Source organism: Clarias gariepinus, chromosome 14 (assembly GCF_024256425.1).
Source record: "Clarias gariepinus isolate MV-2021 ecotype Netherlands chromosome 14, CGAR_prim_01v2, whole genome shotgun sequence".
NCBI lineage: Eukaryota > Metazoa > Chordata > Actinopteri > Siluriformes > Clariidae > Clarias > Clarias gariepinus.
In genome coordinates, this window is record NC_071113.1 from 14857639 (window position 1) to 14885512 (window position 27874).

The 27874-nt window shown below is 36.8% G+C and overlaps 1 protein-coding gene across 1 annotated transcript; it reads left to right on the forward strand.

Annotated features, from left to right (window-relative positions):
* On the forward strand, nt 1-27418 carry skap1 (src kinase associated phosphoprotein 1). The gene is made up of 12 exons (XM_053512201.1): nt 1-152; nt 1610-1715; nt 2454-2479; nt 2598-2711; nt 13681-13761; nt 13852-13935; nt 14052-14176; nt 14301-14364; nt 15130-15369; nt 16693-16746; nt 16862-16971; nt 24879-27418. Exons 1-12 carry the CDS (start codon nt 113-115, stop codon nt 24969-24971), a joined length of 1137 nt encoding a protein of 378 aa, XP_053368176.1. The 5' UTR covers nt 1-112; the 3' UTR covers nt 24972-27418.
* Nucleotides 27419-27874: the final 456 nt, after the last annotated feature.

A 27874-nucleotide genomic window follows, 5' to 3' on the forward strand; every position in this document is an offset into this window, starting at 1 on the left:
TGCCACATTGTGTAGTGTCTTTTGGCACTTTGAAACGGAAACATACTCTCCCTGGACATCTTTTCAATAAAGAAATATTAGAATTCTGTGGCTTCTTGCATTCAGGGAATTAATGGGGACGATTTCTGATGACATCAAAGTGCTTCTTGAAGGTACTGCCTCAAGACATTTCTAGTGTTTTATGTATGTGCCTTTGTCAGGTTAACAAGAATTGATTGCATTTAAAACTGCGTTTTTTCAGTTATAAAGTTTTATTTCTTCATTGGTATAAATATCTGACATTTTAAAAAAAACATTTTCTGACATTTGGCCTCATTTAAATTTTTTGAGCAATTTACATATTTTCAAACTACTTCCTGAAAATGATATTTGACTTTACTAACATATTTAACATCTTTATCTTTTATTATTAGCAGTAGTGATAGCAATACCAACTTTAAACTTTAAGGTCAATTTAAATTGCTAATTAAGTTAATGTTTCCCCCCAAAAAGTACTTACACTTACTTTATACAAAGAGTTTTTATTTAGTTTTTATTTTTCTTAAATCCATGTGCTTTTGAAGCCGTTTTCTCCATTCATTGTACAACATGAGCTAAGATGGTTCTGAAGTACTAAAACGATTGTACATTTTATTCATGTTCCATTATCTGGAAATCAACAACAATTCAGTTTCCTAAGAAAAATACAACCACATAAAAGCAAAACAACAACACAATGTAACTATGCTTAAAAACATAAATACATGTTTAAATACATAAAATACATGCATACGTATTTCTTCTTTCTTTTGGAAATATAAGAGAACTGTGTTGTCTGAATTCAGAAGGCTTAAAAATAAAATGTTAAATAGGTATTAATGGTACTAAGAAAGGGTATTAAGAAAAGATGAGGCAAAATGGTGCAGTTCAGTTATTTGGCTTCACACACCTGTTTGTAGTAAGTGTTGATCTAGCTTAACCACATGGCTGTCATAGCAAGCTTACTTTTGCCTAACATGCAAGTTGACTCAATGGTATAATGTATATATAGGCTGTAATATGGGTTTCTTTCTAAATGGTTTTATAATAATGTTAAGCCTAGACTGTCAGATGACAATAGGTGGGCCACATCACCCAGGTGGGCCATTATATCCCATGTAGTCCTAGTAGTCCTAGTAGTAGTAGTAGTAGTAGTAGTAGTAGTAGTAGTAGTAGTATGAATGCAAACAGTAGAATCTTCATTATATAATGTTTGAGAATGACTTCTGCAAAGTGCTTTTTTAATCCATACTCTGTTAGTGTTGTATACTGAAGGGAAGTGGATGCATTATTCAGATCCACTTCAACAGATTGCCACCCTTAGATTAAGATCTTACTCATTCAAACACAAAGCTTCTGTCAGTTACACACACACTGACATTTTGTTGAATTTGCATTAACCTGGCCTTGGAACATGATCACTGGCAGTTTTTTTTGCATATCTTTAAGAGATAGCATGAAATAAAGAGAAAGATTTTATATAACATGTATAACATGTGTAATACGTTAATACTTAATTATCACATTGAAAAATAAACAATCTCTGAGTGTGTGTGTTTGTCTGTGTCTGTATGAATGGTCTTTTTTTTAGATTGTGAGCTGTTTGTCTCAAGTATTTTGCAGGATGAAAATCTTAGTAAACATGCTCAAGAAACAAGAGAAATACTGCTAAACAATTTTCGAGTTGTCCACAACAGGTAAGCACTTTTAATGTATTGATCATCCAATCTCTGTACATCATATGTATAGCAAACTTATATAGTAAAGTCATTTATTCTTTATTTCATAAATTTTAAGATTTAAAAAAATAAAAACAATCTAAGCCAAGGAATGTCTTCTCAATTGCAGTAACATGTTGAATGATCTCACTAACAAATACTGCACAGGAAACTCACATCTAGTTTTGCTTGCTTGTAGAGATTAATTGCACATGCACTTGCATCTGCTTGCTTTGTGGTTTTGCTGCATGTAGGAGGAGTAGCATGCTTGTTTTCCACTGTAGTGTGTTACACTCTGAATTTATAACAAATATAACAATACACCCTGTATGACTGTAACAGATGCAAAGCAACAAAACCTTTGAGGCCACTGTAGTGGCATAAGAGATAAATTAACACTGCTCTCACCAGTATAGCGTGTATATTACAATATTCAATGTAACTAAATATGGTTAAAGGGTGAATGAATATTTTGTAATAAATATGATGTTAAAAAACATAATTCACTAAAAATGAATAAAAAACAATTACAATTACTAGTTTCCATGTCTTCCAGTTCTTTATTTCTTTACTCTGTTTCTAAATAGGCTTAAAAAAATCTATCATTTGAACAATTAATTAATCCAATATGTAATTAAGTAAAACATCTTTTAACATGTTTTCTGTGATTATTATTTGTACCTTATCCAATGTATGTCCAATTACTTTTTTTTTCAGAAATCCACAGGAATTTCCGTACAGATGTAAGTTAGTATATATTTTTTGCATTTGTTTTACTTTAACCTTGTTAACTATTTATTTAAATGTCATAGTTGTGTTCAAGTTCCCAAATATTTAAAGCTCTCTCATTTGTCCTCCCAGCTGATCTCAGACATGAGGACAGTTCCGATGACAACCACAGTAGCCTGGGACGCTCTGCCCCTTCTGATGATCTGTCTGTGGCATCAGACTATCAGGAGGACACTGCGCCTGAATGTGAGTCCAAACCACTCTATGTGTTTGTCTTCATTAAGGTGCTATATAAATTAGTACCCTAATGTATGAATGTCGTTTTTCATTGCTAAGTTATTTTAAAAATCGAACTTTCCTGTAATATATAAATATTCCAAAAATATATTTTTTTGTAATAAGCATACAAGAGCATGTAAAGTATACCAGCAGACATCAAATCAGTATGAACGCTAGATTATGGAAAAATAAATAAAGTTAAATAATATACAATTCATGTAAATGTTATTTTTGCCTTTCAAGCTGGCACTCTAAAGCAGAGTTTGTTTCATTATTTACATGCATGCATGTGGTAAACTGTATATGTGCAATCAGCTCATAAGGGAAAAGGCATGCAAGATGTGCGTAGTTTCTTTAAGAACTTTAGGGAGCAATATCCTTGACGAATGTCAGTGTTTTATTTGGCAGAGTGATGATAAACTATAGCGTGGTGGTGTGTTTGGTAACAGATCACCCTCTAGTGGATTCCCACGCCTGTGCTATGTGCCAGTTTAGGATATGGAGAAGTGGATGTGGGGGTGGGGATGTGGGTGTCTGTCACCATTGCCTTGGTAGGCTTCAACAGAAAAGGGATGAAGAGCATCCTCTAGTGGTAGGAAAACACACTGTTATTGAAGTCTCTAAGTGTCAGAGCTTCCCAGGACAACTTGAGATTAAATTCAAAGTGTAAAAGGAAAAGGTTCTCCTGAGCCATGCAGAGAGTGGAATGATGTAAAGCAGTTTGAAAATTGCCAGGGTGTTGCATCTGCCCACTGCCTGGTGCCCTGGCTGCTTTTTATCACCAGAAATCAGTTTGCAATGTGTCTGCACTTTAGCTCCAGGCCAGAGCCAGAGCCATGACTGATCATCATCCCCAGTTTCTCTCTTACCATCTGGGCCTGAAACACAACCCTCTACCTGAGGGGCTGTGTCTGTTCCCCTTGATACTTGGGCACTCATTTGCCAATACAGTTATTATTATTATTATTATTATTATTATTATTATTATTTCTTTAAAAAAGGAAATAGTAGTTGTAGTGATAAACCCCCCCCCCAAAACATTCAGTTCATCATTTTACTCTGTCAAAAAGACTCCCTACTCCTAAATCAACAAATTCTATGTCAAATCTTTAAGGATCATTGATCATTTCCAGAAAAAATTGAATAATTATGTAAGCTTTTGTAATGCAATGACAAGAAATGTCACATTTATCTGTTCTTCAATACGTCACATTGTAATCTTGTAAAAAGTAGTCATACAAAGAAGCAGATTTAAAAAATACTTCTTTGTTACAATTATTTTATAGGAAAAAAAGCAACTGTGGGGGCGGTAAAAGAAGTGTAAGAGGAAGGGGACAAAGCTTATGTGGAGAATCACATCTTGACACTTCTTTAAAAAAGATAATGACCAGAGGGGGCAAGTGCAGTTCAGGGTTCATGTTTAGTTCATGAATGGGGACTCTGACTTCAAGACAAAGTAAGAGGGAACATTCAAGCTTGCTTAAATCTGGGCGTCCAGTTTCATTTCAGAATTTAAATTCATTTTCAATTTATTTTCCTCTTACGATGAATATGATTTCATTCATGCTTTTAATTCTTTGTAATGAAGAATAAAGACATCAATAAATGAAATAAAGGTGTCTAATGTATTGAAAATAAAAAATTAAATAAAAAATCTTACAAGCAGAATGAAGCTCATATTGGAAAGTAAATATCCCATTCTGTGATGCCACTCATTTGAATGGAAAGGAAGCTGAGGAAGTCGCTAAACCAAGTGGAGATGGAGGGTGCTTCGCTGGCAGGCAGGAGGAGTCAGTGTTATTTCATTTAGCAAAGACTGCCTCCTCATCTCCAGAGAGGATCCTGACACCAGATTTGTTATAGCTGACAGGAACAGATGGGCGCTCCATTGTCAGGGCGCCTGTCTGTATGGTAATGTGAACTAAGTTTCACCCACAGACTGCACGTTTGACCCGGCTGTGCATGCAGCCTTTCTTGTAGCCCTTGTCTGGATGACAGCAGTCATGCAGGAGTTCACGGGTGTTGTCATACAGTAAACTTTCAGCTAGACACCTGGCTTATATTTGAAACATTGCATATTTTTCTTTCTAGTGATAAGGATATTGTAAGTGGATCATCCTTATGATGTTTATTAGTAATTGTCTTAAATGTTAAATGTAGCTGTTTTAATTAAGATGAACGTCATACACTGCTTCTTAAGATTGTGGTTATATGGCAGAATAAGTGGGTACAGTTGTACAGGTTGTGGTCTGTGTGTGAAAATTGTTGGGTGGTATCAGACACCGCACATGGCCAGGGCCCTTTGTGTTCTCTGACTGATTTATGCATTGAAACAAAAGCTTCTGCCATTGCTGTTATCTCGGCTCACAGTGGTCAAACAGCAATATTGAAGAAACCAATCAGAAGGTAGGAAAAGGAATCGCAGTTGTGCTAAATCTCTATCACAAATTAGATCAAGATGTAAATTTGATTTTGTCAGAGGCGTACAAGGCCTATATTAATGAAGGCATTGGCTAGTAGATTGATTGTTGTAATTAATCCCTAGAGAGTTTAAAAGAGGTTTTATCAATTATTTTTTTACTTTTAATAAAGGACACAACCATATGTGTTTACCAAAAGACATGGTCCAAAGTATGAATTTAAACTTCATGCTGTTTTCTTTGTTACCATTTTCGTTCTTCGTTTCTGATCCAAAACGTATAGTGGATATTTACCACCTTAAGTGACCTCATTGTTTGCTCATACATTGCAGAAGACAGGTTGGTTTGGAGCATTGGTCTGCTGATACTCAGCTTTTTAGGGTCTTATGTCAACCTTTAAAGCATACTCTGTGTGTACCCAGACTTTGAGTGGAGCTTCCTCCCTTATGCAAACTTTTGACCTCTGGTGTTATGCTGGTCACTTTATGACCCTGTCTGACTTTTGTCTGTGTGGCTGCATTATTGACCTCCAAAGGGATCATTTTCTTCATGCTTTAGGACTTTACTAGTTTTTTACAATTTATATTTGCATTTTTTCTTCCATATCTTAATGATACACTTGTTCTCCTATTAGCATGGTGTGCAATAAAGAACAAACTGCTACAAATTCCATCTCTCTCTCTACCATATATATAATTTTGGACTATATATCTGAAAATTTCGACATTTTTAGAGAGCCAAATATCTAATGTATTTCACTGTGCCACATAGGTTCAAAAGTTCAATCCAGAAGGCTGTTGTACTGTTGAAAATGTGGAAATCTTTCTCTCTTATTCTCTCTCACTCACTCTTGCTCTTACCAACCCCTTCCCACACACACTTTTACCGACAACCATACCATTTCCTCCTCCCCATATGCATACCCACACAAGGGGATTTTTAGGATGGAGGTTATGGTACTTGTCACATATCTCATTGCACTAAAAAGAAGAATGGATATTTTGTACTACTTCCTATCTATTTTAGCAGTTTGATCCTTTTCTCTCTCTCTTTTTAAAAAAAAAACTCAAGATAAAGGATCCAATGTAAACAAATGTAAACTGTCCAATGTTCCATCGGTGCCTAGCCCCCCCTTCACCATCTTGCAAATGAGAATTTGATTTTTCTCTCCACTGGATTCCATTTCTGGAGATTGATGAAGTTTCAATGCAAGACCCAGGTGGCCCAATGCTTTCTTAGGGAAATAAATGAAGACTGTGTAGGTGTGTGAGCCTGTACATACACAGGAAAGGCATTTGTTTCCATTTTTTGTCTCAATGTCTGTTTTAGGTTTTAGGCAATCACTGTACTGGGCTGTGTTTGTATACTTATATTTTTATTTGTGCAGACTGTTTCCTATGGCAGTGGTTTTCAACCCTGATCCTGGAGGACGACCGGCCATTTACAATCTTACTGCTTTCCCTGCTCTATCACACCCACCTGAATTCAGCCAAGGCTGTTAATTAGCTGTTTAGTTAAATCAGGTGTGCTTGAAGCAGAGAATACACTAAAATGTGCAGGACATGTTGAGAACACAGTTCTCCTGCATACAGTGATGCTATTCTTCATCATGTCTGAATTAAGGCTATGTTACAATTTAAAATAATTTAACACGGTGTTCTTACTGTAATTTACCAAAGTATTGTCTTCTCTCAAATTGTAGCAAGTTCACATAAATGAATGACTTGCACTGTGTGTGTACAAATTAACTGACACTTATAAAATTAAATGACACAGCAGAGCTGGTATTCCGGGTTATTTGACGATATTATTCGGTGTATGTCTAAGATTAAAAGAACATTAAAAAAAAATTCCATGTAAGAATTATGGCACCATCCAACACTTAGACAGTACAGCAGTTTTACATTTATACATATCCTGTTATATGTAAACTTTATCATGTTGTACATCAATAGCATATCATGTGTGCTATTTGACCGAGGACTTAGGACAACCAATGTGGTGCAGTGTCAGTGTATTATTTTGCCATATCTTTTTTTGGACGAAGTCTAGACAACTGCAAGAGACCAAAGTGAAGAAGTGATGGTAGTATCAAGCCTGAGGCTTTACCGAGGAGTGATTTTTCATGCAGAGAGAATGGCTGGCTGCTGGCCATGAGCTAGACCTAGCCAATACAAACACTTCCTTGGAACTTCCCCTATCCTCCTTCATATTTTACAAAGAAGCGCTAGTGGAAGCAAACTCAACAGGCCTGTAACCTTTCACATTTGTTCTGTAAGACAATAAGATACATGATATAACTAATGCATAGTGTAGTCATGAGTGGAGGATTAGCACTCACTTAGCGTTTCATCGCTCTAATCTTAAAAGCAGTGCTCCATTGTGTACATTAATGTTGACTAAACTAAATCAGGCACCTAGTTAATAGCCCTGTGGATTCTGTACGCATTAGCGAGCAGGTCTGAATGCTGAACGACTTTAAACGATCAATTGTTTGATTGCTGTTTATCGCTGTTTGCTTTTGCCATTTTCACAAAGTTCACAATGTCATATTTCCCCCCCCCCCCAAAAAAATAAAAAATATTAAATAAAAAGGCACAGCATCTAGAACATGGTAAAACTAAGAATAACTAAAGAAATACTTAAAAATAAAGTGAAAATGTTATTCGTGGCATTTAGGAAACGAGCATCTGCGCAAAAGATGCCTAAAAACAAATTCAAATAAAATCTTTCACATACAATGCCTAAAATATTCTACAATTATTTCTCAAACTACTATAGTAGACTTAAGAGTTGGATTTTTTTTTTTTTTAAAGACTGAGTTTAGTAAACACCTAACTTAAATTAAAACCTAGCTTATTAGCATATGAAAGAGCTTAATCACGATTTGTGGTAATATAATCGTCTTTGAGGTTTTGCTTTAACAATAACCTAAACAATATTAATAGCCGTAAAATATTAACAGCCGTAAGAATATTAAGTAGCCTGCTCATTTAATACTGATTTAACGTTTTTTTTCTGTACGATGACCGAAGGTGTTTTATTTGTAACTCATAAATTGAGAACAGATTAATGCAAATGCGAAAAAAGTAGGCTAATACGTTTTATTAAAACAAGTAATTATTATTTGTTTTATAATAATTCATTTCTTACGTTTTTATTTCTTACTATTTATTATTATTATTATTATTATTATTATTATTGCTACTACTACTCATGCTACCACAGTATTTAGTCTATTCTTTCTTTCTGTGACGTGTCAATAAAAATGTGCTGGTCAACTGTCAAGAGCAGGTTAACAATTTATAATATGACCCATGCTGGCTACATCCTGACTAGATTACAATACTGCGTCGGTGGCCTTTGCTGGTGCACGCGCAGACCTGCGGTCTATCTGCTCTCTGTTGCTCTTCAGACACTCGGAAACGCGGGATGGTAACGGACACATCTCGCGCTCTGACCCCGGCATGCATTCCCTCCTGGACTGAGGGCCATTATCGTGTCTTTATTTACCTTCTACAGACAAGCGACACGCGTATGTAGGCTTTAGGCTCTTTCAAGGGAAAAGACCCTTAGCGTTACACTCTCACACAGCATGTGTATCTCATCGCGCACCCCTCGTCGACTATTTCAAATGATTTTATTAATAAGATAAACATTTGATATTGACTAATATTTATTTATTTATCCATCTATTTATTAATTAATTTATTTAGAAATTTTAGAAATACGTTACTTTTGCATCTGAAGAATTGCTAATAAACATTTTACAATGACACATTTATACATAGAGCAAAGAAATAGGTTATCCGAGTCCACCATCATCCCATGATCAATAGAAAGAAAGCAATAGCCGACTATAGACGTCGCACAGACTGATTATGTACTATATTAATTTAAAATAACTTCACAATAAATCAATAACCTTATAGTCTGTTGCGCATTATTACTTTGAATGTTATGCCTATGTTTTCAATAAATATTAAACTAATATTACACCAGAATAAATTTCACTTTTGACCTGTGAACGGTAAAGAGCAATTTCCCTAACCCTAGGGGAATTAAAAATACGCCTATAATGAAATGCTAATCGGTATACAAAATTATTACTAGAGCCGCGGCTTTTCATTTAATGATTTATTTATTTCATTTAAATTTATCACAGTTTATAAGTTCCAGAATTTTCCATCCTGAATTAAATTACACAAATACACACTTATGGTATTTTTCTTTTAGCTCAGCAATTGAAATTATATTATAACACATTGAATATAAATTCAAAGGCCTTAATCTTTTCATTTTTTTTGCACATTCCTTAAATTCTAATTTTATTTAGTCATAAAAAGCAGTGTAAGAAAATTACACACATAGTGTGGAGATAAGTTTGTACCACTGAAGTTTTTATTTTGTTCCAGTTTTAACTGTTGTTGAACTCACAATTTTTATCATATGTGTGCATTATGTACATGCATATTTTTGGAATAATCATTTATTTTATTTTTTGCAATCAGAGCACATCAACCCTTGTTGATGTGGGAAAAAGAATGAAGATTACAGGTACCTCCTACTGTGGTTTTCATCCAGGCATTTCTTTCTCTTCCCCTTCTGTGATTTTATATCTCTGTGTCCATCACTGCTGATTTGTGCTATGTTGAGGCAAAGCACCAGGACCATAGCCTTGGCTTTAATGAGAAAAAATGTGTCAATTTGCTCTTTGGTATATGCAGCTAGAGTATTGGCGGGGGCGAGGGAATTTAAGGATGCCATGAGTGGATCCTTTTTCCTAATCAAGTGCAGTGCATGAGAGTGCAGCAATTCCACTCTCTCTCTCTGATCAGCATTCCTCTCCAGTCTCTGCCGGCCCCCAGGGACCCCAGTGCCTTCTGTTTCACCTCATCACAAGAGTTCAAACTGAGGTCAGGTACTGGACCCGTGCTTGGCTTGCACAAAGCTAAAGACACACAGAAAGACCAGTGGCTTGGTGTGGATTACCCCCCTTTCTAGTTTAGATATGGGATTTGTATTGGTTGAAATCCTTGTTTGGATTTAATTACAAATCTGCTTCTCTCAACTTAATTTAGTAATTATCTAAAATGAATTTGGGGATTGTCAAGTTGATAGGTGGGTTAAAATGTGCATTTACCGTACTGGCCTGCACAGGAAGACCCTCAGGCTTAAATTCGGTCTTCGATTAGGTATTTGTCCTGATTCTCCTACAATAAAGTCCTTGCTGTTGTTTTGACAGTAATTTAAAGTTATTTCACACTGCACAACTGTAACATTAACTGAAATGTGTGTACAGCATGATTGCATAATTTTTTTTATCACATAATCTATAAAGGTAAATACACAGTGTTCACACGTACATCTTCCTTCCTTGGTTTAACACAGCCTTCTGATTGACTTGTAGCCAAAATGAAGTGGAAAATAATGGCTAAGTATATTAACTTCCTTAGGTTGCAATAACATCAATCACATTTTATAGCAGGATTAACAGCTGAGCTCATAACACCTTGCTGAGAGTATAATAATAAGTAGATGAGGAGCACTATCAAATTTACAGCTTAACTCTGCTGAGTGAATGCACCTCAGAGCTTTTCCAAAAGTATGTATTTGGTCTGTTCAAATTATGTTATTCACTGAAGAATTGTTATGTATCATAGATTTATCTATAACTTTCTTTGTCACTGATTGCATTTGCTTTTAATGCTATTTCATCCTGAGTGGTCCATGTGCCCAAGTGCAGAACAGGTTCCTAAAGAACAATAACCAAGACGTAAATGCCAGGCAATATGTAATGGTGTGATAGGGACAATCTGACCTAGAGATGTTTTCCAGCTGAAATGCCAGGCCACTGGGTTTAGCTTAGAGAGCAAGCAGAGCTCCACTAGTGCAGTGGCACTGATAAACGCAGCCCTGCGTGGCCTACTCCATGCCTCACCACCACCAATCTTCCCCTGCCACAGAGCAGCAGCAGTACCATGCATCACGTCACCATCTCTGGCAGCAACAGAGAGCGCCCGCGGGAAAGTCATTAGCTTTGTCTCGCTCCCTCTCTTACCTCTTTCCTCTTCTCTTCAGTGCTCTGTTTATCAACCAGTGGACCAACAAATCTGCAGATAGTGGAACCACAACTGTGGATCTTAACATGATATTTTATATAAATATAAGGATTTTTAAAATTATATTCTCAAAAAAATTCTTTAAAAAAATCCAGTTTATTTAATATGAGAAGTAATGTGCATGCTATTTTACCATAATTACTATGATGCCTTTACTTTAAAATTTATATGAGACTGACTAGCATCTCAGTTACATAAATGTGTGGGATTTACAATAGATTCAAATAATGGAACGAGGATAAATTCAGGCATTGCTGGATTAAAGTGCTAATTAAAGCAATAGAAATGCATCCTGAAATATTAATAGCTAACCTTAGTATATTTTAGTGGAAATGATTAGCATGATGCTAGCAAAAAATAGAACAGTGCTAGTGGTGAAAATTACAAAACCACACTGTTCTAAATTATTTAAAAAGTAATTTGTAGTTAAAGTGAAAATATGAGGCACTTTGATGGATTTTTTTTGCATTTTTTATGAAGTCGTATTACTTAGTTCTTCACAGTTTTTACATATTTTGATGTTTAAAAAATATTTTTGCCCCTTATACTATTTTGGGACGTGAAGTTTTAAAACCTGAGTACCATTAGTACATGTGGCCCTCTAAAAATCTTGTCATTATCATTGCATAGTTAGCTTTGACCTTTCTTTGTTGTTAGATATGAAAACATCACCTCTAATTGGTTTGTGAAGACTGTATGTCTGAAGTTGGATACTGAATTAAACCAATGAGAATCTTGCATTGAGGGGTGGGATCATGAACAGACCAGTGTGCCTACTTTGCTTTTGTGTGAAAACGAAATTTTAGGCTACACTGCTACCCTGTGGAAGAATAATATAACATGGGCCTCCATAGTTACCACTTGCCTGTATCAATGGAAAAGATAGTACAAGATTTATTATGGAATAGCCCTTTCCTTTAATTCATTCAGTTGTTGCTCAAGGATCAGTGTACCAATGTATGTGCTGACCACTCTAGCCGTCTTGTCAGTGGGTGTGTGAAGATGAGAGACTTTTCCACGTCAGCTCATTTTTATCCATTCTCACCTATTCTCTGTTTATCGTATTTCCGCTCAACTATTAACACTGCTTGACCTCTTAGATAAATGAAGAAAGGGGAGTTTAGATGGATGAGGGGATTAAAAGGTGTCAGAATGAAAGAACAAGAGGAAAAAATGAAAGGAGGATGGATCATTTGGTGGACTAAGGGCTCTTTTGGTGTTGATATATCAAGCTGGCTGTGACAAACAAGTACTGCAGTTGTATTTATGATGACATGGACATTGAAGTGTGTGTCGAACAGGCTGCTTTCTGAGTGAAGGTGCCTGTAAGTGTTCGAGTGTCAGGGAACTTCGGTTTCATCTGTCTGAAAACCAGGGCCAGTAAAGACATTTGTCATGATACTGTGTGATGGTGTCAAGAAAGGGCAGCATTTCCAGGTGTTGCGTCACTATTCATTTTGATGATTTCAATAGATTAAATTTTATTTATGGAACCAATTAATACCACTTGGCACCTGGCCACCATAGCAAGTTTATCGGGTTGATGCAATCCACTCTATGACAAGGATCTATCATGGTGATGTTATGAAGTTCACATCACCACCTACAAGTAACTTTGAAAGTGCAATTTTTTTTTTAGATCTCCTATGACACACAATGCAGTGCTACATTCATTATGCCTCAAGTGACAGAAATACAACCAGCTTAAAGAGTAGTATCCACTGTCATCTGTGCACTTAAATATCTGAACATTTATAAATAGGGTTTACATCAATCTAGTGTTGAATATTGTGGTCTAAAGCTGAGGAAATTTAGCCTTGTGTTCCTTCTGTTAATAGAGGGAGGCTTCAGCTTAGCAGACTCTTACATTTTATCGTAATCACGATTCTTTTACTTCTACTAAAAAATAATGTAAAACCTTTAGAAAATTAAATAGAAAATATGGTGATTGAGATATAGATATAAAGACCACCATAGATTATTAAGAGGTATGAGATATATGCATTGAGATGTTTGACGAACAATAGATTTCCTGACTCTCTTACTGAATACCTATTAATCTAGATTCCCACATTAATCCTGCTATAGTTGCTCAGTTGCTTGCCTGGAGTGTACCACTCTATATTTATTGATCCATGTTGCTCCCGAAAGCTGCAATAAAATCTCTAATTCCTAATGAGAGATGTGTTTACATTGTCCAAGTTCAGCTTCACAGCTCTCTGCTGGCCTTCAACCAGGAGAGCATTGAGCTTGAATTTTCTTTTAATAATACAATGGAAATTGCTGATAGATTATTCATCTTATTGCATACTGATAAGTATTTCACATATATAGCAAATAAAATGTTAATTAGAATTCTAATTTAGGTTTCCCACCTTGGTTTTCCTATTTTAGATTTTGGAGAAATTCCTACAGCGGCAGCACAAGATCTCAGTAATATTCTGAAGCAGGGCTATCTGGAGAAAAAAAGACGTGGTAAGATAAAAACATAAAAAAAAAAACAGGGTACTCATATTTAGATAAGTTATTATAAAAAATGTGTAAATTTTTGAATTTGTTTACAAGATCATAGCTTCTTCAGCATGGAGTGGCAGAAAAGGTGGTGTGTCCTGAACAATACCATATTCTACTACTTTGGAAGTGAAAAAGGTTTGTCCATTTAAATCAGCTGAATTGTGCTATGGTATAATATTATATACAGTGTGTGTGTATATATATAAGATTTACTGAGATTTATTTACTGAGACTGGAATTTATTATTACAGACAAACAGCAGAAAGGCTCTTTTTATATCAATGGATATAGTGCAGAGCTTGTGTCCACCTTGCGTAAAGATTCTAAGAAAAACTGTTGCTTTGAGATGAATGCTCCTGGAAGGCGCTCTTTCCAGGTTTGTCCATCCACATTTATTTGCAATTTTGGTTGTTTGTAGTGCCATGTTTGCATAATTACAGCAAGGACTGCTTATTTACAATAATAACACTAATTTCTGAGATGATGGCTTTTTTCTGCAGTTCACTGCCAGCAGCCCCCGTGAGGCTAGGGAATGGGTGGACCAAATCAATTTTGTCTTGAAGGGTAGGTTACATGGGGTGCAAAATTCTTATTTTGCAAACACTCTTTGATACATTATACTGAATAATTATACTTCCATGCACCACAATCATTTTACACCTTCTTATCTGGACAATTGTACAATGTCAGTGGCTAAAAGAGGACAGGCTTTGCTTAATATTGATGTTTATAAATACCTTTTTTAAGCTCAGCCAATCAGGTACTTTGTAGACCTCCTCATAAAGTATGTCATGCAGCTCCTGGGTCCCACGTGTCTCACTCTGCCTCCTCTTCCGCGTAGCACAGCGCTCTTTACGGGAAATTGATTAGGCTGTGCTTGGGCCATTCTTCATTGGCATTGATCTGGCCCTGCTTGGCATCCAGGCAGTGAGGATGCGATAGCCTGTGTTACAGAGCTCAGTCACCTGCAATCAGGCCCCATCTTCATCTGAGACAGATCTGGAGCATGGCCACAGCTCTAAAATGGGCTCCCTGTGAGGCTCTGATTTGCGGGAAGTAATGAACACCTCTCAGATTGTTTACATTCTTCCCACTTACCTTGGCCATATGAAACTGTGATTTCTATCACATTAAATATAATATACCTTAATATGTATTGTTAGGTTTGCTTTAAAATGGTTATATTTGCACCAGCCATGAACTACTACACACCATTTAATACAAACAAATATTTAAATGTTTCAGGCTATTAATTTTTTCACAATGTATGTGGATATAGTCCTTATAGTAGTTATTGTTTTGTCTTTTTGACTCCTTTAATAAATGTAGACCTGAGCTCTAGCTTCATTCCCTTTGATGATGATGAAGAAGAGGAAGAGGAGGAAGAAGAGGAGGCATATGATGATATAGAAAGGGCAACAACTCCACCACTACATCCTGGGCAAGTCTCTACAACTGCCCCAGCTCCAGCACCACCACCTGGTGGCCAGGAAAAAAAGATGGAAAGAGCAGGAGCAGTCAGAGAGGAAGAGGATGAGGAGGAAGAGGACATCTATGAAGTGCTTCCAGGTATAAGTAATAATAATAATAATAATAATAACTTTTTACCTACATCATCTTTCAGTGGTCTTGACATTATTGTGAAATTATTAATTACTGTGTAAAAGCAGCGGACACACATTAGAGCACATTAGAACACTGAACACTGAACTTAGGGAAAAAGTGAGACCAGGAAAAAAGCTAAAGGCTAAGTTATATCACTTGGCACCCTGTCACAGCCAGTCCCATGTGCTAAACTGAATATGTGAAGATCTGCTCCCCCAAGATGGGACCATCAGTTGCAGAGCACTTAGGGAGAGCCCAGAGCAGAAACACATCAGTCCTTAGTGCTGTCATTTTCACCTTTCTCAGCCATGTGTGTACTGGAACTGAGCTGCCCACAGATGGTGGATCAAATGACTATCTCTTTCATCCTTAATCCATCTCTCTTTTTAACCTCCTGTTCCTCTAGCTATGAAAAGTTTTACAGTAATATCTTTAAAAGATAGTATGTTATGAATGTGCTGTGATTTTTCAAAGGACAAAAAGGTGTTAGTTTGCTGAAGGAGCTATTGAGCCATTTTGGACCAAGTAGTTTTTTCTAGTTTCATTTTCATTGCTGCACTTAAAAAATAAAATATCTGGTATTATTTCGTAGAAGTGGGCACTGGGAGCCTATGAATTTATTCTTTGTTGTAAGTTAATATAACAAAATGCAACTTTAAATAAATGAAAAATTTTCATTCATTAAGCCATTTAAATTTGGGTCACAGTGGTCAGAGATTATATCTTTAACAATACTTATGATTAAATTACTCACTCAGTGTTAAATTAAAAACATACACTTAATGATCCAGCTGGTAAAAAAAGTCACGAGTGGCCAGGAATGTCAAGGCCATGGGTTTACAGTAGTTATTTTCCTGTGTTTTTCTTTTTTTCTTCACAATTCCTGGAAGCGGAGGGCAGATTTGTGCTGTGGGAAGTATAGGGTTGCTATGTGGTGGCTTTATCGGCAGGCTGACAGGGTGAAGATGGATGTGGGAGACAGACAGCAAGGCTATCATTGTCACTTCACAGACCAAGAGGTGCCACACCCTGAATCAATGCCCTGTCTGTCCTGACACACTTACTGAGAATCCAGAATGGCATCTTTCCTAAAAGTTTTGATAACTGCACTTCTGTTATATAATACCTATGGCCTCTGGCAGTTGAGGAAATTGCACTATTGTGTTAAAACAATTTACCTTAAATTGACTAAAATTTAGTGTTAAAATTAAGCAGTACATAGGGACCTTTTACTCGTAAACTCTGGTTAGGGCCTTCTTTTCTCATGTTTGTTCTTTACATTTTTAGAAGATGACCTGGCTGACCAGCCTGAGGAAAGCACCAAGAAGAGCCAAAGAGCAGGTGAGAAATATAATTATGCTTGTCATACTGTCTGGTTTTAGTGCTTTTATACATATATATTTAAAAAATTACGAATGAGTTTTTTAATAGTTGTGTCTGTGGGTTTCCTCATCAGATCCATCATCAGACTATGCCAATTATTATCAAGGCCTGTGGGACTGTGAGGCAGACAAGCCAGATGAGCTCTCATTTCATAGAGGAGACCTCATCTACATTCTGAGCAAGGTCAGTGCCTGTGTAGTTACAAACCTGCATTCAAACACATGCTTTCTTCCTCATTTTATCACACTTTCAATTTTCTCCCATGTTATACATTACAAGTATCTAAATATCTCTTAACATCTAAATTGTCCCTGAGTGATTTGTTAAATAAAAGGAAAAAAAATATTTTCTCTTTATTCTCACAGTTACATGTGCTATGTAGTGAAAATATCTTATGCCTACCTGATCTTCAGAATTAGTTAATTAGACTAGAAAGGAAGAGGTTTTCAATGAATAATTTTGCAAGTAACACATTTTATATATATATATATATATATATATATATATATATATATATATATATATATATATATGTATTACATATAACACAGTATATAAATATATGTATATATTTTTAAAAGGTTCTATAAAAAATACTTTCGAGCTATATTTTGTACTCTGCACACCTTACTGTCTAGTTTTTTATGGATATACTGTACAATAGAACAACAATATCTATAATCAAAGGAATGTTAAAACACCAATGTAATATATTTTGCCTTTATTATTCCAAGAAACAAACGCAAGCTTGTAAAACACAAGTTTGTGGAGTCAGCGCTTTTTACCCTTATGTGCCAAATACACATAATGTTGCGATAACACTTTTCTTTGTCACTGGAGTAATACTGCTTGATAGCTAGATTCACAATAATGGGCTGTTAATTCATTATAGGGGTTGTATCAGATAGAGTCATGTGTTCAGTCATGCATAACTTCTTGTTTTGTGCATTCAGCATCTAGTGTTCTATAAATCTATAGCTCGCATGTCTTACAAGCACAATGTCTCAACAGCATACGCATACAGGCTTGCTGTCTCTTACAACTGGAAATCAATGTGATTTAATTTTACCTTTGACTCCCAACAAAAGTGAAATGCACAACATTTTAAAGAAGACCGTTCACTGTTCTGGGAACCGTTTGCATTATGTCAGGTGTAACTGAGCATACTTACGTAATTAATAAAATACTTACACAGCATGCACAATAATAATAACACGTTATAATACTTGATGTCTACATAATGTTGAATATAATGACATATTTTATGTGCTTTTTAATCGCTTACCTGCTCTAATTCTCATTACCATGAAATAGTCTATCATCCACTTTTAATGAATTGCCATATAGATAATTTATTTTCTGCTTAGCATATGCTGGAGCTCTAGGCTGTGAGACTGTGCCAACAAGTGGTTATCATTCTGTAAATGCATTTACACATGTATGTAAATTTATTACATTCTACATTTAATTGCTGTCACTGGTCCATCATATAATCTTTGGTTAATGGGGATAAAACAATACAAATGACCAGAATATGATTTTACTTAGCCATTCATTGACCACGCGCTTTCCTGCTCCTCTGAGTTGTTTTAGACCAGGCAGGTCTGGTGTTTTTGTTTTACGAGTGCTTGTCTGGACCATTGACCTCAGCAAATGATATATGTGCGACTGGCTAGAACTGCAGCCTACCTCTAACAGTCTCCCTCATAAAGCAGTGCATATAAAATAAGAGCGCGTAAATTTTGCTGTCCAGAGGCGTGGAGGGGAGGCCGTGTGTATTTGTGTCAACGCTGAGCGTAATTACGAGGTGGTAAAGACGTGAGAAGTGCTAAATCAATGGTGCTAACCAACAGGTTTGTAATGTAGCGCTATGACTGAATGCCGAGAAGTACTAAAGCGCACAGGAGAAGCAGAGAGGAGCGCAGATGAGTTGTCTGGCTTCCAGCCTTTAGACCATGCAAACTGTGCGTGTTTTCCCATCGGTTATTATCGATCCATCACGTAGACCGTTTTTTTTCCTCCTCCCTGTACTGAATGTGTCTTGTGTCATCATATATGTCTTGCTTTGGTGCGCGTGTGTGAGTAAGCAAATAAGTGCGTGCGCAGAGGAAAAACGCATTCCCATGCTTATATGCCGCCGTGCAGTGAATTCTTATTTGATTATAAGAAATAAATTGATGAGTTATTCAAATTTATCCATGGAAGTATAGGATACCTATTTGTTTATAGAATCTCATTCGGAAATCAAGCAGATCAAACAAACCTTGTGATCTCATAATATGATCATTAGGCCTGCGCGCGTGTGCGTCTCTCTGTGTGTGTGTGTGTGTATGAAAGCAGGCCTCTGTATGTTCAGCCCTCCGGCGTCGTAAAGTATACGAGCACGGGGATCCTGTGGTGGCAGAATAAACAAACACGCCGAGCTGCTCGCTCATCTGCATCCGAGTTTCATTTTCAATCTTGCCCCGATTAATTCGGCGGAGTTAATTTTGCGCTGCGCTGCTCAGAGCTGCTCGGCTGTAAGAGTCCCAGAGCTCTGCCTTCAGCGGCTCCCTCGCTACAGAATAACATGAAATAGTGGCCGGAACCAGCATCCATCTGGCAGCGTTAACGCAGCCTCACTGATCCTCAGCGCTGGAGAGAATAGCCACTGATGGCAGCAAAGCAGGATGTTCAGGGCTTTCTTCTCCCCACACTAATCACATCACACTCGCTTTTCTAATCCACCACACGCGCTTTTATTTGTCCTAGTGTGCTTGCAGTTAATTATGGCGCTCAATGGTAGTTTGATGCATGAGAAAAAGGATATTGCTAATTGCATCACATCCTGCCAACTCATTTTTTTCTTGTTACGGTGTGAAGGTAAATTATTATTTTTTATAACTATATATTAAAAAAAAAAAAAAAACTTTTAAACGGAGTTTAGGATTTTTAGAGCAACACGTCTGCACCGGCTTTACTTTCCACATTCTTTCCTCAATCATCCCAATCTCTTGCATTCCTGCAAGCTTATTCATGTCTCCCAGTTTCAAAGTACATGACTTTTGAGGTCAGGCTCACATGCCTAAGTTCCCAGTGGAATTCCCGTAAAAAATCCTGCAGTGATACATCGAAAGATTTATAGCTCCAAAGATGTAGGCCAAACTTCTCCAGGAGCTGTTTAACATGCAGGCCACCGAACAGCACTCTCTTTCAGTCCTCCATGTCTTTTGAAGCATGCACTGCACTTTCACACCAAACAATCCCCTCCAACCAGGAGTCATAAAGTAGGCTGAAACGCTGGTCTAGACAGAAGCCTTAAGTGTTCAGCTGCCTAAATCACACCAGCTCTGTTGGCAAGACTAGTAGTGTACACCAGTGACACCCTCTGGTTCACTGTGCACATTTCCTTCACATGACATCAGTTTACAGATGTTTTATAATTAATAGCTAATATGCAGAATAGATAAGGTTTGTAATCTAAATTAATTGCCAGTGTTATTTTACAAAAAGAACATTGCTCAGATGGACAGTTAGTCTACAAAGCATTCAGTACAATGTACCCTATCCCCTAACCTCACGATAGAAGTAACTTTTGAAGGACATGTGTATGATGTATTAGTATGTGAGAAGTCATGTCTCACTGATGATGATGATGATGATGTGTGTGTGTGTGTGTGTGTGTGTGTTAGAGAGTGAGAGAAAGAGACTATTTTCCTCTCCCAAGTGGGTCATTTCTTCACAAGCTGCAGAAAAATGGAAGCTCTAGCTGCCCTAGTACCCAGGGGGTCGCAATCCTACAAAATGTCCAAAGAAAAGGAAAGGGGAGAAATAAAAAGGGAAGGAACAGCTAAGGAAAAGAGACAGGGGGCACACCCTGCACTTGTTCTCACACACACACACACACACACACACACACACACACACACACACACACACACACACACGCACACACACACACGCGCACACACACACACACACACACACACACACACACACACACACAAAATAAAAACAACCTTGCTTTCATTATTGCAACAGACACCAAGACACTATATAGACACTTTGGGCATTCTATTTACCAGCAGAATCAGCTGGGGGTGAGTCTGGGGTTCTGGGGTCATGCAGAAGGCAACGGTCATCTCCCGGTCAACTACAGTAGGTCATTATTCAGAGCCTAAGCCAATAGTCCAGAACTGCATGGCGGCAGCCCCCTCCCGTTCTGCCTAATTATTATAAATGGGAGGCCACGTAAACAGCCATCATTACAGGCACTCAGCAGCATACACAATCCACTTTAAATGCCTATTAAGTTAAAGAGCCATCAGTAATCCCCAGCGTACTTTTACAACGGCAGCTAGTTTATTTGCTCATCCACAGTTTTGGTCATCATCCCGTACTATCCATAGCTGAATAGCCATGACTGTGATGGATTATAAAGTTCAAGGGTTTTACCTTAAGAATGGATCTTTCTTGTAATTGTTAATTATCAGATCATTTTAAATGTGTCAAATGCCATTTTAGATGTGTACGGCTTCACATTTTCAAATGCAGTTATACTTTCTGTAATTGAAAATGAACATGCATTAGTTACTGAGTCATTGATCAGGATATAATTACATGATGGATGCATTTATAAATAAAGAATGCCGCTGCAGGGTATTTATTTTGTTTGCTCTCATTTGCTCTAACTGTCATATAATGCGGCAGTGTGTTCATGCTCTTTGTAATGACAGCTAGAGATGCTCAGCAGCCGGGGTATGTGTACTGCTGATACACTCCAGTGCATGACAGCAAGAAAAAAGGGAAGGGAGGGCTAGATGGAGGGAAGGGGGAGCAGCAAGGCCTGAGCAGCGGGTTCAGCGGCAGGGCAATGAGAGACTTCCTGCGCTCCATCACTCCCAAGGCGTACCTCAGTCAGCTGGTGGCCTGCGGCACAGGCCTCATGTCTCATTCTTATTAGCATCTCTCCTGCCTCTACAGAAAAAGTGTGTGTATGTGTGTGCGTTGCTGAGGGTAATACAGGCGAACAAGGTGAGTAGGAAAATAAAGTAAATAATTAAAGAAGGGATGGTTGAGAACTTGAAGTGCCAAAGCTTTGGAATTTGGGATAGATAATAAAGAAAATGGTAAAGAACAAATAAAAGAGAGGAAAAGAGCCAGTGAAAAAAGGCAATAAATACAGATGGATTATATAGAAAAGAGAAATGGGATAGGGGGCTGGATAAGAAGTCTGTATTTGGTTTTCCTGGCTGCTGTGGTGTGTTACACACATGAGCTACTCCTCACCTTGTCATATGCCATATGACATTTCTCTAGTTAAGCCTCTCCTTTTGAAAGCATCATTAGCTGCCAGTCTGTTCTCCGGCTGCCTGAGACTGATGGACCCATTTGAATACCAGCGCTCGCCAGCCCCCTGAGTGAGAAATAAATGATATCAGCCACACGCTGCAGACTGCAGGTGTTGCCATAGCAACACCCACTCTCTGCTGCTCCCCATGCCAACCCCACCCGTCTGCAAAAGAGCAGTCACACAGAGGTCATCTGCAGTGCTACACTGTTTCATTCACTCATACCACCCTAAGTGGCACACACTGGCATTTTATAGCTTTTATGAGATGTGCTTTCACACAGGTCAAAGTGGAACACACCTCTCCTCCTCCTTCACTGAGACGAGAGGATGTGATTGATTTGCTCATAACCCCTTCAAGTTGAATTTGATAGTAAATAGCAATAGCATTGCTACCTAATTCACATTCAGATGAGCCCATCATTCTACATTCTGTTTCTCACTCAAAAACATTTCACTCTCAGATGTGCGCTCTGTTTTCAGTAGATGAAAACACAACTGAAAAAAGATGAGAGAGAGAAATATGGAGTGAAAGAAGACTGGTGTGATTGAGAATTGATAACTGTCAGAGAAATACTGTTTGCAGTAGCTTTAATCTGTCATCATTAGAGAGATTGTGCAAATCTATGACACCCTGTAATACAGTAGGTGTCAAGAAGCAACACTCATTAATATTGTAACAGTATAATTTAGACCTGTGTTAAAATGGTGTGGTCGATGATCAAAAATTTAAGAAGAGGTAAAATTAACTTTGATTCATTTCAAGAAGGAGAACAGCCCTGCAGCAGTCCCTGGAGAGATTTTTTTTGCTCTTTTCTATCAACTCTGTCTGTCCCTCACTTTCACTTACATTCAATCAACTTTGGCTAGATGGTCTAAAACAAAACTCATGAGTTCACAGAAGTCTCATATACAATGGCAATGTGGTTGCTGGTAGCCCCATTAGATTATTCCCCTGCTTGGAATTCATTCCTCCTGACATCATTAGAGCAGCTCGTCTGCATGGGCTGAAGACTACATTAGGCTTGCGGCGCTGTGTGTGAGGAGATGGTAATTAGTTCCCACTCTCCTCTGCAGGCGCTGGATGGATGACAAGCTCATCACATCTAAATGTACTGCGTGTGCTTGTGGAATGCTAAAACACTCTGAACACAGTCTCAGTTTTTCCCCATCACTCCATCTCTGTGTTCTCCAGCCATCACACTGATAATACCCCCCCTCTTCATGTCAATTTGTCAAAAACAAAGACTGGGACTCTGTCCACTAGTTGCTCATAAGTGCCAAGCCCCTCGTCTTGCTGGGGTCTGATTAATAACCAGAGGGAACACATTGCCCTGTTGGAGTAATGAGCATCTTCAAGCCAGTAACTAATTAGGTGACTGCTTTGCTCAGATGCTGCCTGGAGAAGGTGTCAAGGCCATCAAACTGAAATCCTTAAAATCCTAGCCTAAAATTGCCACACCTGTGTTGTGCCCACATTCCTTCTTGCATTAATACTTTGATGTAAAATGCATACTTCTGAATGATTGTTTGTCAAAGAAGCCATTTTCTTTACTGGCTGCTGCAGAAGAGGTGTTGCTTTTATACATCTTGAGTAAATCCATATCAGACAAGGCTGTTTGTAATGCTTAAATGACTGTGTGCGTGTGTGTTTGTGTGCATGCATGCTTTGAGGTATTCTGTATATGGCAAATGACTGCCAATATACATTTTCTAATATATGTTAATAATCTGACCAGGTTTCCCTTTTGTCACTTTATACCCTGATGCAATGTTGTTAATATTGCATTAATAACATTGCATCAGGGTATTCATTTATTAATTTACCGCATGATATAAAGTTTTCATGTAAAACTGTCCATTCTTTGAGAACAATATATATATATATATATATATATATATATATATATATATATATATATATATATATATATATATAAATACATACAGCATTCTTTAAAAAAACCTAGATAACTCCATTTATATAGGCTATATATATATATATATAAATGAAGTTATCTAGGTTTTTTAAAGAATGTTGTATGGGTGGCATGGTGGTGTAGTAGTGTAGCAGGTAAGATTTTTCTGAACGTCTCCAGGGCTCACAGTTCTGGGCTCAGGTTACTGTCTGTGTAGAGTATCCTCCCTCCTTTTAAATCATGGCAGTAGATTTCTAGATAGTAATCTACTTTCAGTAGATAAATTGTGCTTAGTGTCAATGTGTGTGTGCACAGTGCCCTGGGATAGAAAGTGGTATGACCAGTGTTTTCAGAACAGGCTCCAGATTAATCCTGATTAGGAAATGCAGTAACTAAATGTGAGAGAGTTATCTATATAGCTGTTTAACATTTGTGGCTTTGTTAGTCCCAATAAGATGAAAACCTCTTTTATGATTTAATTTCTATAAATTTATCACTATGTCCCTATAGACCTTTTGATGGGCTGTGACCTGCAGTAGGCTTTGTCTGTTTTTTTTTTTCTAAAAGAGGCAATGCTCTATAAATTACAATAAGAATGTAATTTTGCCCTAACTATGTAGTTGACAGAAATCTGAGATAAAACTCAAGAAAGGATATATATTTTTAAGTCAGTACAGAGAGAGAGAGTGGTTACAGTTCTTTTCTGATTTATGTGCATTTATACCACATATTTTTAAACAATTCATGTTCTATACTTTTATTCTTTGTATTTTAATATTTAATTCCAGATGTATAGTGATATTATGTATTCTAACATGGCTTTGCATCTGTTTTTATCATAGGAGTACAACATCTATGGTTGGTGGATTGGTGAGCTGGATGGTGATATTGGCATTGTACCCAAAGACTTCTTGCACCCTGCATACATTATTTAAACTGTTAAAGTATCTATCTATCTATCTATCTATCTATCTATCTATCTATCTATCTATCTATCTATATCTATATATATATATATATATATATATATATATATATATATATATATAATATTGACTTCTGTTGTAGGATATACTTACCTGAGAATATATTAAATATATAATATTTCCTCAAAGACACCAGACACTTCTGAGGCTTCATTATATAGGACCAAACAATTAGGCATATAACAGTACAATAATATGTCTGTAAAATGTGTTACCCTCATTTTATACCATTTTGTGTGATTGGATGTATGTGATTTTGCCATGTTTTACATGCTGTTCTGTTAACTTCACAGAGTGCAATAAGTGGGTAAATGGCACGAAATGTAAAGACGTTTTATACAACAATTAGCTATAAAATTAACAAGACATAACATTATCACATCAACATTGATTGTCAATTTTATACCAGTGAATGGGTAACTGCAAAGGCCAGCCTGTATAGTCAAAAAGTATGCTGGCCATAATAGAAATTCATCGGAACACCCAGTGCACCACAGCACTATCACAAGGCCCATCAGGCAATTCGACAATCTCGATCTGATTGGGCACCCATGGGATGCGCCAAACAAACAAGTCTGATTCACACAGGCCCCATTCCGCAACCCACACCATCAAAAGGACCCCGCTGCCATCATCCTGATGCCAAACACCACCGCACATGCCCTTGAGGTCATGCCCTTAGGGGCCATACAGGTGGCACAATATTGTGCATAATGTTTTGCAATATTAGGACTGATCTGTGTATGGTCTTATTGTGCTCGACAATTTCTTTGATAAAACAACTAATTTTGCTAATTTATATTCATTTTTTATAATAATATTAAACATTTGAAATTACTGTATATACTGTCATTATGTGGTACCTACCATTTTAAGAACCTAGCAGATGTAATCAGTGCCAAACATGATTACAAAAATCATGACAAAATGTTTGTTAAATGTTTTAAAATGTTTTTTAAAACATGTTTTTGTTAAATGTTTTAACAAACATTTTGTCTTTGTTAAAGGGAAGTTGAATCACCTGCTAAGGAAACACCTGCTCGGGTACCTAAATCTTTTACACTTATATTTTTCATCATCATGTTGTTTTTTATTTAATGTTCTTGAATGTACAATATTCCCCCAGTCAAAGTGAAATATTAATTAACGTAAAACCATTATAAGAAAAATTTAAAGATATTTGATAAACTGTAGGTAGTCACATTCAACAATAAAATCCTTCAACAATGAAGGTTCACTATGCGGGTACTCATCAACCTTCCATACTCGTTAATCCTTCCATGTCCATGACAAGTTATTTCACACATACAGTCAATCCTTTACTATACTAAGAGGGTCCAATGTCGAATCACCATGGCTTTTTTTTTTTATCAAAACAGTCTCTATGTAACCAGTTTCATTATTTATTTATTTTAGAAATACTGCAAATATAAATGACCAAGTTTGGCATGCCCAGTTTAGCCTGACTGCCATTTAGGGTGAATGCAGAGAATTGCTTCCATGCCAAACTGAAATTGAAAACCAATGAAAAAAAATCTGAATTTTCTTACTGTTCCATAATTAAAAAAAAAAAAATAACAAAAATGGCATTATTTTTGGCAATGTTATGATGTCTAAATAGGGTATCAGACAAATTGTATTGCAGTTAATATATATAATGTGTTTTCTTCTAGTTCACAATAAGGTCAATCCCATCATGCCAAGGTTTAAGTTTCACCATGTCGTCACTGCCTGGCCTGAAAAAATAAAATTGTATATCAATATTTTGTTTGACTGCATTTAGCATTGATTATGGCACACAATATGGTATACATAATAAAATATTATGCCGTATTGTATACCATAATATATTTTTGAAAATGTACATTTGATACTCACTAAAGCAAACATAAATAAAATAAATGTAGGCCTATTTACTCTTGTCTACATCTTACCATGATAGGGTAAAAATATTTTGCTTGCATAATGTCTTGCAGTAAATTTAAGTGCTGGAGGTGGACCAACATGCATTTTTAACAGTCAAAGGCTGTTAAAAAAAACTGCGTAATAAAATTAACATGAAGTGAAAATCTCAGCATTTTCTTTGTGAAATTATGACGTCTCAAAGGCACATTACAGTGTATGTTCCCATACATCCTCTCATCCAGTATACCTGCCAAATGTGGGGTGAAGAATGGCAACTTGGTCGAGTGGAACTTGATTTGGTCTTCCGCTTGTCATGGTTTTAGGTGGATATTTGAGTAACTGTAGCCTTTTACAGAAACTTATCTGGGCATTTTTCTCTGGTCTCTTTTATCAACCACTATGAGTATCCATCAACAGAACTGCTACTCACTAAATGTTTTTGTATTATTGTGCATGAAAAATACAAATAATTTCTAAAATATTAAAACCAGCCTGTCTGGCACTATTAACAATGTTATAGTCAAAGCCACTTTTCCCCCCATTCTGATGTGGGATATAAACATTATCTGAAGTCATGGCTTCTACTCCTAACTAATTGCACAAATAAATACACCTAATAAAGTGGTCAGTGAGTGTGTATTGTCTCTTAATAGACATAGATAGCTGGTTATCTACGTTATATATCTATATCTAAGGCTATCAGATTATCTGCACACATTATGCTGGGGGTTTACATGCCATCTACTGGTCACACGGTGAATTGCTCTAAGATGTTCTATACAACAGTATATGACTGGATATGGAAAATATTTGAAATGCGTTGCAAAAACTTTCTACAGCTTACAAAGGAGCCGTTTTCATTGTTTTGCCCTGGTGAGCTGTTGAATTCTAGTCTATAGTTTTAATTATTCATTCATACATTTTCGGTAAAATAACACTCACTTATA